Source organism: Anomaloglossus baeobatrachus, chromosome 5, assembly GCF_048569485.1.
Source record: "Anomaloglossus baeobatrachus isolate aAnoBae1 chromosome 5, aAnoBae1.hap1, whole genome shotgun sequence".
NCBI lineage: Eukaryota > Metazoa > Chordata > Amphibia > Anura > Aromobatidae > Anomaloglossus > Anomaloglossus baeobatrachus.
The window spans coordinates 253491460-253509134 of NC_134357.1; the positions used below are offsets into that span (position 1 = coordinate 253491460).

The window sequence follows — 17675 nt, forward strand, 5'->3', positions numbered from 1 at the left end:
GACAAAAGTATTGTCACCCTCAGCCTAATACTTGGTTGCACAACATTTAGCCAAAATAACTGCGAACAACCGCTTCCTGTAACCATCAATGAGTATCTTACAATGCTCTGCTGGAATTTTAGACCATTCTTCTTAAGCAAATTGCTCCAGGTCCCTGAGATTTGAAGGGTGCCTTCTCCAAACTGCCATTTTGCGATCTCTCCACAGGTGTTCCTGCTGGAAGACCCATGACCTCTGAGGAAGACGCAGCTTTCTCACACTGGGCCCTACATTATGCTGCAAAATTTGTTGGTAGTCTTCAAACTTCATAATGCCATGCACATGGTCAAGCAGTCCAGTGCCAGAGGCAGCAAAGCAACCCCAAAACATCAGGGAACCTCTGCCATGTTTGACTGTAGGGACCGTGTTCTTTTCTTTAACTGCCTCTTTTTTTTTCCTGTAAACTCTATGTTGATGGCTTTTCCCAAAAAGCTCTACTTTTGTCTCATCTGACCAGAGAACATTCTTCCAAAACGTTTTAGGCTTTCTCAGGTAAGTTTTGGCAAACTCCAGCCTGACTTTTTTATGTCTCGGGGTAAGAAGTGGGGTCTTCCTGGGTATCCTACCATACAGTCGCTTTTCATGCAGACGCCGAACTTGTTTGGATGTTAGTCGAGGTTCTTTATCCACCATCCGCACAATCTTGCGTTGAAATCTCTCGGCAATTTTTCTTTTCCTTCCACATCTAGGGAGGTTAGCCACAGTGTCATGGGCTTTAAACTTCTTGATGACACTGCGCACCGTAGACATAGGAACTTTCAGGTCTTTGGAGATGGACTTTAGCCTTGAGATTGCTCATGCTTCCTCACAATTTGGATTCTCAAGTCCTCAGACAGTTCTTTGGTCTTCTTTCTTTTCTCCATGCTCAATGTGGTACACACAAGGAGACAGGACAGAGGTTGAGTCAACTTTAATCCATGTCAATTGGCTGCAAGTGTGATTTAGTTATTGCCAACACCTGTTAGGTGCCACAGGTAAGTTACAGGTGCTGTTAATTACACAAATTTGAGAAGCATCACATGATTTTTCAAACAGTGCCAATACTTTTGTCCACACCCTTTTTTATGTTTGGTGTGGAATTATATCCAATTTGGCTTTATAACAATTTTTTTTTTTCATTGAAGACAAATTAAATGAAGATAATAATACCAAAGATTTTGTGATTGCAATCATTTTCAAGAAGAAACTGAGTATTATCTGACAGAATTGCAGGGGTGCCAATACTTTTGGCCAGCACTGTATACAGTGTAATAGCCCCCACAAGGTTTTCAAACAGTATAATGGCCCCCAAACAGTCCTCCAAAGAGTATAATATCCTGTGATGCCCCAGGGCTATGGGGTACTTGGTCCCGGGGTCTACAGTACAGACCAAAGTTTGGACACACCTCATTCAAAGAGTTTTCTTTATTTTCATGACTCTAAAAATTGCAGATTCACACTGAAGGCATCAAAACTATGAATTAACACATGTGGAATGAAATACTTAACAAAAAAGTGGGAAACAACTGATATGTCTTATATTCTAGGTTCTTCAAAGTAGCCACCTTTTGCTTTGATTACTGTTTTGCACACTCTTAGCATTCTCTTGATGAGCTTCAAGAGGTAGTCACCGGAAATGATCTTTTAACAGTCTTGAAGGAGTTCCCAGAAATGCTTAGCACTTTTTGGCCCTTTTGCCTTCATTCTGTGGTCCAGTTCACCCCAAACCATCTCGATTGGGTTCAGGTCTGGTGACTGTGAATGTCAGGTCATCTGGCGTAGCACCCCATCACTCTCCTTCTTAGTGAAATAGCCCTTACAGAGCCTGGAGGTGTGTTTGGGGTCATTGTCCTGTTGAAAAATAAATGATGGCCCAACTAAACACAAACCGGATGAAATAGCATGCCGCTGCAAGATGCTGTGGTAGCCATGCTGGTTCAGTATGCCTTCAATTTTGAATAAATCACCAACAGGGTCACCAACAAAGCACCCCCACACCATCACACCTCCTCCTCCATGCTTCCCGAACCAGGAATGTAAAGTCCATCCGTTCACCTTTTCTGCGTCACACAAAGACACGGTGGTTGGATCCAAAGATCTCAAATTTGGACTCATTAGAGCAAAGCACAGATTTCCACTGGTCTAATGTCCATTCCTTGTGTTCTTTAGCCCAAACAAGTCTTTTCTGGTTGTTGCCTGTCCTTAGCAGTGGTTTCCTAGCAGCTATTTTACCATGAAGGCCTGCTGCACAAAGTCTCCTTTTAACAGTTTTTCTAGAGATGTGTCTGCTGCTAGAACTCTGTGTGGCATTGACCTGGTCTCTAAACTGAGCTGCTGTTAACCTGCGATTTCTCAGGCTGGTGACTCGGATAAACTTATCCTCCGCAGCAGAGGTGACTCTTGGTCTTCCTTTCCTGGGGCAGTCCTCATGTGAGCCAGTTTATTTGTAGTGTTTGATGGCTTTTGCCACTGCACTTGTGGACACTTTTAAAGTTTTCCCAATTTTTCTGACTGACCTTCATTTCTTAACCCCATTACGACCGCGTTACGTTTTAATACGGCACAAAAAAAGGGTACTTATTCCTTTCTGCCGTTTTAAAACGGCGGGCAGAAAAAAGTGTATAGCGCCCCCCAGCGTCAGAAAATCTCCGGGGTTTCAGCTACCGGGGGTAGCTGAGACCCTGGAGATCATGATTCGGGCCGGTTTTTCCGGTCCCCAGTCACGTGATGACCGGTATACACCGTATACCGATCATCAAGTTATAGTAAATGACCGCGCCGGTAAAAAATGATTTATCTCCCATCTGGCATGATCAAACATGTCAGATGGGAGATAAATCTCTTTCTCGGTTCCCTCCGGTCCCCCGGTGTCCCCAAAGTGCCCCCCCGACCCCCAACCCCCTCACGAAAATCCAAGATGGCCGCGCGCACTGGCGAGCACAGCAGCGCGCCGGCCTCATTCACACTGTTCCTATGGTTTCTGTCGTATGTGTCATAACACATGCGACAGAAACCTGCTCCCTAGGCCCTGCCGGGTCCCCCCCTATCCCTCCCGGTGTTCCCCGGTGTCATACATACCTGTCGGAGCGCTGATCCCCCGCGGCCCCCTCCTCCGGCTCCTTCACAGCAGACGCCGGTCACATGTGCTGAGCAGCTGACAGCTTCCTGTGTTCAGGACGCTGGCTGCTGCTGCTGCTCGGCACACTGCAGCTGTGACCCGGGGAGAGTGGGTGCAGATTCATTGCACCCACTCTCCTCAAATGGAGGGTCCTCACACCTAGAAAATGGGGGATACGTTCCCTGAACGTGTCCCCCATATTCTAGAAGGTCCAGAGTCGACGTGGGACGTCCAAATGGATTACAGCGGATTTTTTTTCTTTTCTTTTCAATAAATTGGCTAATCAGGGAATGTTTTGGGGAGTGTTTTTTCAAATAAATTTTTTTTTGTTGTCAATTTTTTTTTTATTACTGTCAATTAGTTATGTCGGGTATCTGATAGACGCCGTGACATAACTAATTGCTGGGCTTGATGCCAGGTGACATTACACATCTGGTATCAACCCCATTTATTACCCCGTTAGCCAACGCACAAGGGCGCGGGATGAGCTGGGGCGAAGCGCCAGAATTGGCGCATCTAATGGATGCGCCATTTCTGGGGCGGCTGCGGCCTGCTATTTTTAGGCTGGGAAGAGTCCAATAACCATGGCTCTTCCCATCCTGAGAATACCAGACCCCAGCTGTCAGCTTCACCTTGGCTGGTGATCTAATTTGGGGGGACCCCACGTTTGTTTTGTTTTTTTTAATTATTTATTTATAAATAATTAAAAAAAAAAACAGCTTGGGGAGCCCTCCAAATTGATCACCAGACAAGATGAAGCTGTCAGCTGTGGTTTGCAGGCTACAGCTGTCTGCTTTACCCTAGCTGGCTATCAAAAATAGGGGGGACCCCACGTCATTTATTTTAATTATTTTTTTTTCTTTTGGGCTAAATACAAGGCTAGGCACCCTTTAGTGTCACATGAAAGGCACTAAAGGGCGCCAGCTTAGAATCTGCAGCGGGGGGTGGACATTATATATATGTTTGACATCTATCCATTCATCCATTGATGCATTTTTGGCTGTGTGCCCACAATCAGGGTTTGCAGCGTTTTGGGCGCAGAGTGTTTTCCCTGCGTCCATAACGCTGCGTTGTGCAGTAGAAGCAAAGTGGAAGGATTTTTAGAAATCCCGTGCCCACTGTGTTTCTTTTCTCTGCAGCATAAACCGACCTGTGGCGCAGCTTCCCGAGCCTCAGCCTGTCAATTTATGCTGCGGAGATGAGTGTTTTCTGCAGGTAGAATAGAGCCAAAGTCCACAGCAGCCTGAACCCAAATCGTGGGCATGGGCAGCTGCGTTCTCCCGTGGACAACACTCACATCTCTGCAGGAAGGCTGACACTGTGTACTAGCAACATTTTTGTGAAGTACCTGTGGATTCAAAATGCTTACTATACTTCTGAATAAAATCCTTGAGGGGTCTAGTTTCCAAAATGTGGTCACTTGTGGGGGGTTTCTGATGTATAGGTACCCAAGGGACCCTGCTAATGTGACATGGTGCGCGCAATTTACTTCAACTTTTCCAAAATTCAAATGGTGCTCCTTCCATTCCAAGCCCTCCCATTTATCCAAACAAAGGTTTTTGGCCACATGTGGGGTATCCCTGCGCTCACAAGAAATTAGATAACAACCTGTGGAGTACACATTTTGTTGTTGCCTCTTGAAAAAGTGAGAAATGTTTTGCTAAATCAACATTTTTGTGAAAAAAATGAAAATTTCAATATGGCAACCTAAGCTTATCAAATTCTGTGAAGTATTCGTGGATTCAAAATGCTCAATATACACCTCGATAAAAGCCTTGAGGTGTCTTGTTTCCAGAATGGGGTCACTTGTGGGGGACCTCCACTGTTTAGTCACCTTAGGGGCTTTCCAAATGTGACATAGCGTCCGCTAATTATTCCAGCCAATTGTTCAGTCAAATGGCACTTTTTCCCTTCCGAGCCCTGCTGTGCACCCAAACAGTTGATTTCCACCACACATAAGGTATCAGCATACTCAGGAGAAATTGCACAATAAATTTTATGCTGATAGTTTTCCGTGTACTCTTGTTAAAAAAAAGCTATCTGGTTGAAGTAACAATTTTGTGGTAAAAATATATTTTTTTTATTTTCACAGCTCAACATTATAAACTTTTGTGAAGCACCTGGGGGTTCAGGGTACTCGCCAAACATCTAGATAAATTCCTTGTGGGGTCTATTTTCCAGAATGGGGTCACTTGTGGGGGACCTCCACTGCTTAGGCACCTCAGGGGCTCTCCTAATGCAACATGGCGTCCACTATTGATTCTAGCCAATTTTGCAGTCAAGTTGCACTCCTTCTCTTCCGAGCCCTGCAGTGTGCCCAAACAGTTGATTTCCACCACGTACAAGATATCACCAAACTCAGGAGAAATTGCGCAATAAATTTCATGGTGATTTTTTTCCTGTTACCCTTGTGAAAAAAAAGCTACCTGGTTGAAGTAACAATTTTGTGGTAAAATTTTATTTTTTTATTTTCATGGCTCAACATTATAAACTTCTGTAAAGCACCTGGAGGTTCAGGGTACTCACCAAACATCTAGATAAATTCCTTGAGGGGCCTAGTTTCCAATATGGGGTCACTTGTGGTGGTTTTTTGCTGTTTACATACCTTAGGGGTCCTCCAAATGCGACGTAGTGCCCGCAATCTTTTTCAGCCAAATTTCCTTTCCAAAATTCAAATATTGCTCCTTCCGTTCCAAGCCCTCCCAATTCTCCAAACAAAGGTTTCAGACCACAAGTGAGGTATCACCGCGCTCATAAAAAAGTGGGTAACAAACATTGGGGTGAAATTTTTGGAATTACCTCTTGAAAAAGTGAAAAAATTGATGCTAAAGCAACATTTTTGAGTAGAAAATGAAAATTTTCAATGTGACAATGTAACGTTATCAAAATCTGTGAAGTACCTGTGGATCCAAAATGCTCACTATACCCCTAGATAGAAGCCTTGAGGGGTCCATTTCCAAAATGGCGTCACTTGTGAGGGGTTTCTTCTGTTTAGGTACCTTAGCGGACCTGTAAATGCAACATGGTGCCCGCAATCTATTTCAGCCAAATTTGCTTTCCAAAATTCAAATATTGCTGCTCCTGTTCCAAGCCCTCCCATTTGTCCAAACAAAGGTTTCTGATCACATGTGGGGTGTTGGCGCGTTCATAAGAAAGTGGGTAACAAGTTTGGGGGTTCATTTTGTTGTGTTATTTCTTCTAAAAGTGAATAAATTTGGGGTAGAGTAACATTTTAGGTAAAATTTTATTTTTTGCTTTTTTTCATTCCACTTTGCTTTAGTTCCTGTGAAACACCTGAAGGGTTAATAAACTTCTTGGATGTGGTTTTGAGTACTTTGAGGGGTGCTGTTTTGAGAATGGTGTCACTTTTAGGTATTTTCTGTCACTTAGGCCTCTCAAAGTCACTTCAAATGTGATGTGGTCCCTAAAAAAATGGTTTTGTGAATTTTGTTGAAAAAATGGGAAATTGCAGATGAACTTTGACCCCTTCTAACTTCTTAACCCCAAAACATTTTGTTTCAGAAATTGCGCTAATGTAAAGTAGACATGTGGGAAATGTTATTTATTAACTGTTTTGTGTGACATAACTCTCTGGGTTAAGGGCATAAAAATTAAAAGTTTGAAAATTGCAAAATTTTCAAAATTTTCATCAAATTTCCGATTTTTTCACAAATAAAAACAAAAAATATCGTTCTAAATTTATAACTATCATGAAGTACAATATGTCACGAAAAAACAATGTCAGAATCACCGGGATCCGTTGAAGCGTTCCAGAGTTATAACCTCATAAAGTGACACTGGTCAGAATTGCAAAAAATGGCCTGGGCATTAAGTACAAAACTGGCTCCGTCCTTAAGGGGTTAAAGTATTGATGGCCACTTGTTTTTCTTTACTTAGCTCCTTTTTTCTTGCCATAATATAAATTCAAACAGTCTATTCAGTAGGACTATCAGCTGTTTATCCACCAGACTTCTGCACAACACAACTGATGGTCCCAACCCCATTTACAAGGCAAAAAATCCCACTTATTAAACCTGACAGGGCAGACCTGTGAAGTGAAAACCATTTCCGGTGACTGCCTCTTGAAGCTCATCAAGAGAATGCCAAGAGTGTGCAAAGCCGTAATCAAAGGAAAAGGTGGTTAATTTAAAGAACTTAGAATATAACACATATTTACAGTTGTTTCACAATTTTTTGTTAAGTATTTTATTCCACATGTGTTAATTCATAGTTTTGATGCCTTCAATGTGAATCTACAATTTTCAGAGTCATGAAAATAAAGAAAACTCTTTGAATGAGAAGGTGTGTCCAAACTTTTGCAGAAAGAAGGGAGACCACTCGATGGGGATACAGTGCAACTGTTGTTTACTCACAGCGGCATTGAGGCTGATGCACTGAGGATGGCTGGTTTCGACCCCTGGTCCCGTTTGTTCTAGTGCTGGAGTGGTAAATTGGTGGCTTCTTTCCCTGGCATCTCTCACTGGTTGATAGAACCCCGCGGCTTGGAGCGTCTGGGTGTCCGCTACTGTCTGTCAGCAGTCTCTGGTCCGTACGATGGGCAGTGTAAATCCTGTAGGGTCGGTGTTCTGTTCCGGTCCCTTGCTCTATCTTTACTGCTGGTGTCCCCGGATTCTTGGGTCAGTGAGGTCCTTGATGGTCCCCTCAATGTGCAGGTATTTGTCAGGTAGCCTGAAGCGTTCACCTGACCTAGGGCACTGTGCCCTGTCGGTGCTCTGGTTCAAGGGGTACCTGGCAAAACCCTCTCTGGCAACCACTCTCCTACACCACCCGGGTGACTGCTAAATGACACCGTCTGGAGACACATCCATCCCCTTCAACTGCCACTACTGGACTCTCTACTGTCTCTCTCCTCCCCCCCGAGTTGTCGTCTAGTGGACTGGACTGGTCCCATCCCTGGGTGACCATCCATTGGGTCCCGGACTAGTCAGTCACCCAGGATTAAGAGAGGGAAACTGGGGATGTTTATGTGTTTTGATGTTAGCAGCACTGGACTTCCAGGTCCCTGGGGTTAGGCCCTGCATCTTTGACAGGATGCAGTACCTAGTAGTGCCCTGACTGGTTCAGGGGCGCTACAGTCCCCCATATAGGCTTCTAAGCAGTAGCCTTCTAAGGACACAGATATTCCTCAAAACAATATAATGGCTCCCACATAGGGATCCAAACAGTTTAATTGTCTAGCAGATCACCCTTCAATGCTCCATCACATAGCTGTCTAATTTGTATAATGGACATCATATAGCCCTGAAAATTGTATAATGGCACTCTTACAACCCTCCAAAAATATAAATTTCCTCACATAGCCATCTAAGCAATATAATTGTCACGATGTGACTTGTTGGAAATGAGGGATAGTAGCCTCTATGCTGTTCCTCACGCTAGGTGGCCCTATGCTGTCCCTAACCTCCAGGGATACTCCTAATGCTAGAGATGCTTGAGTCCCGTTCCTGGCTCTGCTCCTGATCAAGCCTAATCTGACCTCCCCCCTGCCTCATACCAGGGAAGGACAGGGCAGCCGTGTGATGTTAAACACAAATAGAGACAGACAAGGGAAAACCAAAACTCTGACATAGTACACACACACACAGGGCAGGACAAATAAGATTCAGGATGAAAATAAGAGCAGAAAGGAGACTACAAAAGACAAATGGGGTAAATTCCACAACCGCACAAAGCAACAAGAGCTACAAGCACCAGGACACCACACCAGACCAACTAAGATAAACTATAGCTGGCATAGGAGGAAGGACCCAGACAGTATATACAGGCAGGGAGCAGATGTGATAGGCATCCTCACAACAGGTTATCAAAGACAGAAAACAAGCAGCCTAGCAGAGATTAAATGTTACTAGCCTGCTTATGAATCAGTAAATAGCAGGTTGTTGTGTTGCTCCCAGACACCAGATAATCTCTCACATGGAAAGTCAGAATCTGCAATCTGAACAGGACCTGACACCACCATGACATTCAACGAAGCTAGCAAAAATCTCCTTGTGACAATAATGGCTCCCACATAGCCCTCCAAACAGCATAATGGCCATCATTTAGCCGTGCAAACTGTAAAATGGCCATCACTTAGCCTTGCAAACTGTATAATAGCCCCCCACAAACTGTATGATGACCTCCAAATAGCGCTGAAAACTGAAAAATGTTACACACGTAGCTCTCCAACCATGGCACCTGCATATCCCTCCGAACTGTAAAATGGTACTTACACAAGTTACATAGCATTACAAATGGTATAATGGCCCCCACATAGATCTTCAAACTGTATATTAGGCCCCACATAGACCTCCAAATAGTATTATGGCTCTTATACAGCCTTTCAAATAGTATGATAGTCCCAGGATAGCATTCCGAACTGTGTAATGGACCCAACATAGCCCTCCAAATAGTAAAATGGCCACACAAACCCCTGCAAACTATTTAGTAGTCCCCACATAGCCATTCAGACTATGTAATGGACCCTACACAGACCTCCAAATAGTATGGTAGCCCCCACATAACCCTGTAAACTGTATAATGACACAGACTTATCCCTGCAAACTGTATAATGGCCTCCACATAGCCCTGCAAACTGTATGATGGCCCCCAAACAGCCCTGTAAATTGTATAATATCCCCAAATAACCATCAAAATAGTATAATGGCCCCCACAAAGCCCTCAAAATAGTATGATGGCTCCACATAGCCCTTCAAACAGTATAATGACCCCTAAATAGCCTTGCAAACTGTTTAATGGGCGCCGCATAGCCCTGCAAACAGAGAACATCCGAGTGTAGTCTTATATTTTCAAGCAAAAAAATCGCTGGTCGGCACTGCCCCATGGAATGAGTGCTATGCGATAAAACATTGGATAGCACTCATCCGAGTTATACGCTTATTGACAGATTGTTACACTCATCTTCTGCAGTGCTGTAGTAGTTGCCCAATGTTTTAGGTCTTTCTTTTAATGTCTCTATTGCTCAGCTGTAAGTTTTCATATCATCTCACAATGGTAATTCACCATAAAATGACCGCTGCATTCTCTGCCTCAGTTTTTATACAGGGTGTGATAGTACTTCCTGATTGGCTGCAGTATACCATGTGATGTTATAGCTACAAGGCATTATGGGGGAGATCTTGCCTGAGCGAATATGAGCATTCTGTGGCCGATATAATCTTCTGCAGCTTGTAAAACATAAACGGACATTCTTTTTGCAATTTTCACAAACCTTATTGTAAAGTGTTGGTTGAAATTCACCAGGTCCAGTCAATTTTATAAAATTGCACAACAATTCTTTTTGCTCATCTTTTGTTAGTTATCCTAAAACATCTTTTTATAACGCTAATCGTAAGCACATTTCAAAGGAAATACCGTACAGTCCCACAGAATAATATAAGGTGTGGAATTCTGGATAATTTTAAATGTAATAATGGAGTCTCACCATATTTGCGGGCCAGGTATCGCAGGATGGTGCAACTCTGATACAGCTCAAAGTCTCCATCTTGAAAACGAGGAAGCTGACCAAAGACCTAAGAACAATCCACAGACAAAGACATAGGATGTGTGTCATGAAACAAAGTTGCCAATATATGATAGTGACATTTACACTTTGTATTTTTTTTTTTTTTGCTAATATAAATATAATATATATATACTAGCTGTACTACTCGGCTTCGCCCGGGTTAATAACTGTTGTTAACAAAATAGAATGTATTAACAAAAATTTATTCTGCACACAAAAAACACAAAACAAATAGATAGAAATGTAATTATTAAAAGGCAAAAACTAAGCTAATAGAAGCATTTTACAACATATATTTCAACACCACAGATATTCCACACAGATTTAACTAAATTGTCCAATTAATGTGCTCCATCTGTCTCTTTCCAGGTCTGTCTCTTTCCAGGTCTGTCTATGTCTGTCTCTTTCCCCGTTTGTCTCTGTCTGTCTCTTTCCCTGTCTGTCTCTATCTCTCTGTCTCTTTCCCTGTCTGTCTCTCTCTCTGTCTCTCTCTATCCGTCTCCGCACCGACATCTTATTACCTCACATATAAGCTTCTTAAACTATGAATGACTTTTGTTCCTATAGCAACCAATCACAGCTCCTACTAATAACCTGTAGTTCCAGGCTCCATTTACTTTAATGGAGGCATGCTTTTTGGAGAGTAACTGTAAAGCGCAGGGTTAAATGTTCCTGTCAAAACATAGTCTACGACGTTCCCTGGGTCACATGAGGTGTCTGTGCAAAATTTCGTTATTGTAAAAATTTTGTGGCTGTAGCTGCGACGGTGCAGATGCCAATCCCGGACACACACACACACACACACACACACACACACACACACACACACACACATATTCAGCTTCATATATTAGATATACAGTATATATATATATATATTTATATATATTTTCATATGACATAACATATACTGCACTTCAGCAACATAAAACAGAGCCCCTTCTGGCTTAAAGGGACATACACACACGGTTTTCAAACAGTCCTTACTTAGACCGATATTCCACCTTTTTACCACTTACTCTTGCGGTACACCTGCTCAGGTTCGGATGCCACTCACCAGGCAAACTCTAGTGGAGCTGTCTCCCACCACTCACTGACCTTGGTCAGCATTCACACTCCTCTCCATGACATTTCTTCATGGAAGCCTGGCAGCTTCCTCATGCCGACTCCTGTCAGCTCGCATACCTCTAGCAGAGGCTCCTTCTCACAGGCCAGTACTCTCTGTACTGGCTGCAGTCTTTCTCTGCCATGTGAAAAACAATCTAATTAAAACATGTCACACACACATGGGCGAGATATGCGGATGGCCAGCCCCACCCAACTCTCCAGCCACCCGTGAACCTTGCCTGATGAATACTGTAAGAAAAGCATGGACCTCCAGGTTAACTCCACCTCTGTGGTAGATACCTGCCATTCATATTGTAGCTGGGTGCTATCTTGCTATATATATTTTTATATACAGTGCGTATGGAAAGTATTCAGACCCCTTTAAATTTTTCACTCTTTGTTTCATTGCAGCCATTTGGTAAATTGAAAAAAGTTCATTTTTTTCTCATTAATGTACACTCTGCACCCCATCTTGACAAAGAAAAAACAAATGTAGAAATGTTTGCAAGTTTATTAAACAAGAAAAACTGAAATATCACATGGTCTTAAGTATTCGGACCCTTTGCTCAGACGCTCATATTTAAGTCATATGCTGTCCACTTCCTTCTGATCCTCCTTGAGATGGTTCTAGTCCTTCATTGGAGTCCAGCTGTGTTTAATTAAACTGATAGGACTTTGTTTGGAAAGTAGCTTTCTCATGAGCCAGATCAGACACCCCCTACTTTGCACTGACGAGGGGCAAGCACCCCGAAACACCGTGTCTGCAAATTGGGATTCTGATCTGGCATATATCCTGAGTCATATTGCAAAGGATTGTTAAAAATCCACTTGTGACTTTTAGGATCGCTACTTCCAATAGGTGGCGCTGCGCTAGAGTTTGTCACCTTTACTGGAGAGACAATTTGGAAAGGCACACACCTGTCTATATAAGACCTCACAGTGCATGTCAGACCAAATTAGAATCATGAGGTCAAAGAACTGCCCAAGGAGCTCAGAGACAGAATTGTGGCAAGGCACCTATCTGACCAAGGTTACAAAAGAATTTCTGCATTACTCAAGGTTCCTAAGAGCACAGTGGCCTCCATAATCCTTAAATGGAAGAACCACCAGGGACCACCAGAACTCTTCCTAGACCTAGCCATCCAGCCAACCTGAGCAATCGTGGGAGAAGAGCCTTGGTGAGAGAGGTAAAGAAGAACCCCAAGTTCACTGTGACTGAGCTTCAGAGATGCAGTAGGGAGATTGGAGAAAGTTCCACAAAGTCAACTATCACTGCAACCCTCCACCAGTCGGGCCTTTATGGCAAAGTGGCCCGACGGAAGCCTCTCCTCAGTGCAAGATATATGAAAGCCCTCATAGAGTTTGCAAAAAAAAAAACACATGAAGGATTCCCAGACTATGAGAACTAAGATTCTCTGGTCTGATGAGACGAAGATAGAACTTTTTGGTGATAATTCTAAGGGGTATGTGTGGAGAAAAACAGACACTGCTCATCACCTGCCCAATACAATCCCAACAGTGAAACATGGTGGTTGCAGCATCATGCTATGTTTTTTTTTTCAGCTGCAGGGACAGGATGACTGGTTGCAATTGAAGGAAAGATGAATGCAGCTAAGTACAGAGATATCCTGGAAGAAAACCTCTTCTAGAGTGCTGTGGACCTCAGACTTGGCCAAAGGTTCACCTTCCAACAAGACAATGATCATAACCACACAGCTAAAATAACAAAGTAGTGGCTTCAGAACAACTCGGGGACCATTCTTGACTGGCCCAGCCAGAGTCCTGACCTAAGCCCAATTGAGCATCTCTGGAGAGACCTGAAAATGGCTGTACACCAACGCTCACCATCCAACCTGACGGAACTGGAGAGGATCTGCAAGGAAGAATGGCAGAGGATCCCCAAATCCAGGTGTGAAAAACTTGTTGCATCATTCCCAAGAAGACTCATGGCTAGACTAGCTCAAAAGAATGCTTCTACTCAATACTGAGCATGGGTCTGAATACTTGTGACCATGTGATTTTTCAGTTTTTCTTGTTTAAAAAATTTGCAAAAAATTCTACATTTCTGTTTTTTCTCTGTCAAGATGGGGTGCAGAGTGTACATTAATGAGGAAAAATGAACTTTTTTGAATTTACCAAATGACTGCAATGAAACAAAGAGTGAAAAATGAGTGAAAAATGTAAATGGGTCTGAATACTTTCTGCACCCACTGTATGTATATATATATATATATATATATATATATATATATATATATATATATAACGCATACATACACCACATACACAGTAGGTGAATCCAGGGAACGAGTTCTAAGATTCCCTGACTCACGCTGAATCAATGCTTTTTTTAATATTTAACTTCACACAGCTAGAGACATGCAAAGAGAGACATTTCACAAGCAGAAGTCAGGGGGCATAGGCTGAAGCTGCATAATGTAAAATTCACTTATGTTCTATTGTGAGAGGGGTCAGCAGTTTTGTGTCAATGATATATCCCTGGTGGTGCAGTACATTTGAGAAGGGTTACATACTGTACATATTACATACATAACAAAGAAAACTGACAGACAAAGGGGATGAGCACTATACCCCTCTTCGACTTACAATTTATAGGAATAGATACGGTAGAAGCAAGACCAATATGAATAGACTTCGTCCCCTCTGCAAAGTCAGAGGTATTATGAGATGCAGCATCAAATGAAACAGGCACAAATCATAAACAAAAAAAACTTCTTTACTATTCCTCAACCCTTTCATGACATCTGCTGTACATGTACAGCACCACAGGAGGTGCATTCCCACACGGCTCACGTGCAGCGCCAGAGAAATAATCAGCGGGTGTCAGCTACGTATTATAGTTGACAACCTGCTGTAATGTCCATGATTGCTGTTAGCACTGATTGCGGGCCTTTAACTGCTCTGATGCCGCTGTCAATAGTGACAGTAGCATCAATCTGCTTGTAGTGAGACGGGGGCTCCCTTTCTGCTTCGATCGGCACAACGTCATTACGATGATGTGGTGTCTATGAGCTCTATGGTGATCCCAGGCCAAACAATGACCACGGGGGTCACCCAGAAACAGGAACCTGTGAGGTGACGACTAGTGATGAGCGAGCATGCTTGTCACTACTCGGTACTCGCACGAGTATCACTGTACTCGGGCTGCTCGGCGGGGACCGAGTAATCTCGCGATACTCGTGCTTTACTCGTGGTCTTCATTTCTGCATGTTGGCGCTCTTTTGAGAGCCAGCCCTCATGCAGGGATTGGCTGGCAGACCACTGCAATGCCACAGCCCTGTTAGTTGTGGAATTGCAGTGATTGGCCGGCCTGCACAGCGTCACCGAGCCTTTATATAGGCCGGCGCGCTGTGCTCTGCTCACAGCTATTCTGACAGTGAGTGTAGGGAGAGTGTCGCTGATTCAGGGAAAGCTTTGCGGCCCTTTATAGTTAGTTCCGGAGCAGGGCTGCAAACAGTGTGACCAGAAGTCCTTCTCAGGACTATTCTAGTTGTATACAGGCAGGCAGGGTATAGCCAGGTCGGAGTACAGTAGCAGAGTCCTTCTCAGGACTATTGTTGCTATATACAGGCAGGGTATAGCCAGGTCGGAATACAGGCTAGTGACCAGAAGAGTCCTTGTCAGGACTATTGTACCAGTATACAGGCAGGCAGGCAGGGTATATAGCCATTCCTAGTGGTGACCGTATACCAGCCTTCATCATATCTGGGGCTGGTGTACACAGTGTAAAACAGTCCAGATAGTGTCAGACTTCTCAGTAATTGTCGCTCCTAAAAACCAGTTAGGTTCTTATTGCGTCCGTGCTTGCATTTAAAAACAGCACGTGTGTGGCAGTCGGTGGCAGCGTACAGGTGCGCGTTTTGCACAAACTATTATATAACGCACAAGTCTAGTGTATAATACACGTCAGTCAGCAGTGTCTGATAGTGTCAGACTTCTCAGTAATTGTCGCTCCTAAAAACCAGTTAGGTTCTTATTGCGTCCGTGCTTGCATTTAAAAACAGCACGTGTGTGGCAGTCGGTGGCAGCGTACAGGTGCGCGTTTTGCACAAACTATTATATAACGCACAAGTCTAGTGTATAATACACGTCAGTCAGCAGTGTCTGATAGTGTCAGACTTCTCAGTAATTGTCGCTCCTAAAAACCAGTTAGGTTCTTATTGCGTCCGTGCTTGCATTTAAAAACAGCACGTGTGTGGCAGTCGGTGGCAGCGTACAGGTGCGCGTTTTGCACAAACTATTATATAACGCACAAGTCTAGTGTATAATACACGTCAGTCAGCAGTGTCTGATAGTGTCAGACTTCTCAGTAATTGTCGCTCCTAAAAACCAGTTAGGTTCTTATTGCGTCCGTGCTTGCATTTAAAAACAGCACGTGTGTGGCAGTCGGTGGCAGCGTACAGGTGCGCGTTTTGCACAAACTATTATATAACGCACAAGTCTAGTGTATAATACACGTCAGTCAGCAGTGTCTGATAGTGTCAGACTTCTCAGTAATTGTCGCTCCTAAAAACCAGTTAGGTTCTTATTGCGTCCGTGCTTGCATTTAAAAACAGCACGTGTGTGGCAGTCGGTGGCAGCGTACAGGTGCGCGTTTTGCACAAACTATTATATAACGCACAAGTCTAGTGTATAATACACGTCAGTCAGCAGTGTCTGATAGTGTCAGACTTCTCAGTAATTGTCGCTCCTAAAAACCAGTTAGGTTCTTATTGCGTCCGTGCTTGCATTTAAAAACAGCACGTGTGTGGCAGTCGGTGGCAGCGTACAGGTGCGCGTTTTGCACAAACTATTATATAACGCACAAGTCTAGTGTATAATACACGTCAGTCAGCAGTGTCTGATAGTGTCAGACTTCTCAGTAATTGTCGCTCCTAAAAACCAGTTAGGTTCTTATTGCGTCCGTGCTTGCATTTAAAAACAGCACGTGTGTGGCAGTCGGTGGCAGCGTACAGGTGCGCGTTCTGCACAAACTATTATATAACGCACAAGTCTAGTGTATAATACACGTCAGTCAGCAGTGTCTGATAGTGTCAGACTTCTCAGTAATTGTCGCTCCTAAAAACCAGTTAGGTTCTTATTGCGTCCGTGCTTGCATTTAAAAACAGCACGTGTGTGGCAGTCGGTGGCAGCGTACAGGTGCGCGTTTTGCACAAACTATTATATAACGCACAAGTCTAGTGTATAATACACGTCAGTCAGCAGTGTCTGATAGTGTCAGACTTCTCAGTAATTGTCGCTCCTAAAAACCAGTTAGGTTCTTATTGCGTCCGTGCTTGCATTTAAAAACAGCACGTGTGTGGCAGTCGGTGGCAGCGTACAGGTGCGCGTTTTGCACAAACTATTATATAACGCACAAGTCTAGTGTATAATACACGTCAGTCAGCAGTGTCTGATAGTGTCAGACTTCTCAGTAATTGTCGCTCCTAAAAACCAGTTAGGTTCTTATTGCGTCCGTGCTTGCATTTAAAAACAGCACGTGTGTGGCAGTCGGTGGCAGCGTCAGGCTCCACGTTGTCCCTGGATAGAGACGTGCATGAGGGCCTGTAAACCTGAAGTGCCCATTGGAAGGAAGTGGGTCTATTGTAGTATAGCCCTTAGGCAGGGCAGCCAAAAATTGGGAGGCTCCACGTTGTCCCTGGGTAGAGACGTGCATGAGGGCCTCAAAACATTGTTCCCATTGCAAAGGAGCGGGTCTCCTGTCGTTGTAATGTCCATTCTGCAAAGAATGGGCGAAAAAATTTACCACTGGGGGTATACCTGAAACAAAGGCCTAAGTATTGCAATTTGTAACGGTCATCATCATGGTGGCGCATGAGGAGAAGGAGGAGCAGTCCAGCGATTATCCAAAGTCCAGAAGTGTGTACCCATGGGTGAGTGGAGGTA

The 17675-nt window shown here is 43.7% G+C and overlaps 1 protein-coding gene across 1 annotated transcript in view; it reads right to left on the reverse strand.

Moving 5' to 3' along the window:
* Positions 1-17675, reverse strand: part of LOC142309920 (glutathione S-transferase P 2-like) — a 77216-nt gene that overhangs the window by 21093 nt on the left and 38448 nt on the right. The window contains exon 4 of the mRNA XM_075347387.1: positions 10581-10668. Within this exon, the coding sequence (XP_075203502.1) occupies positions 10581-10668 (88 nt within the window). The remainder of the gene's footprint in view (positions 1-10580; positions 10669-17675) is intronic.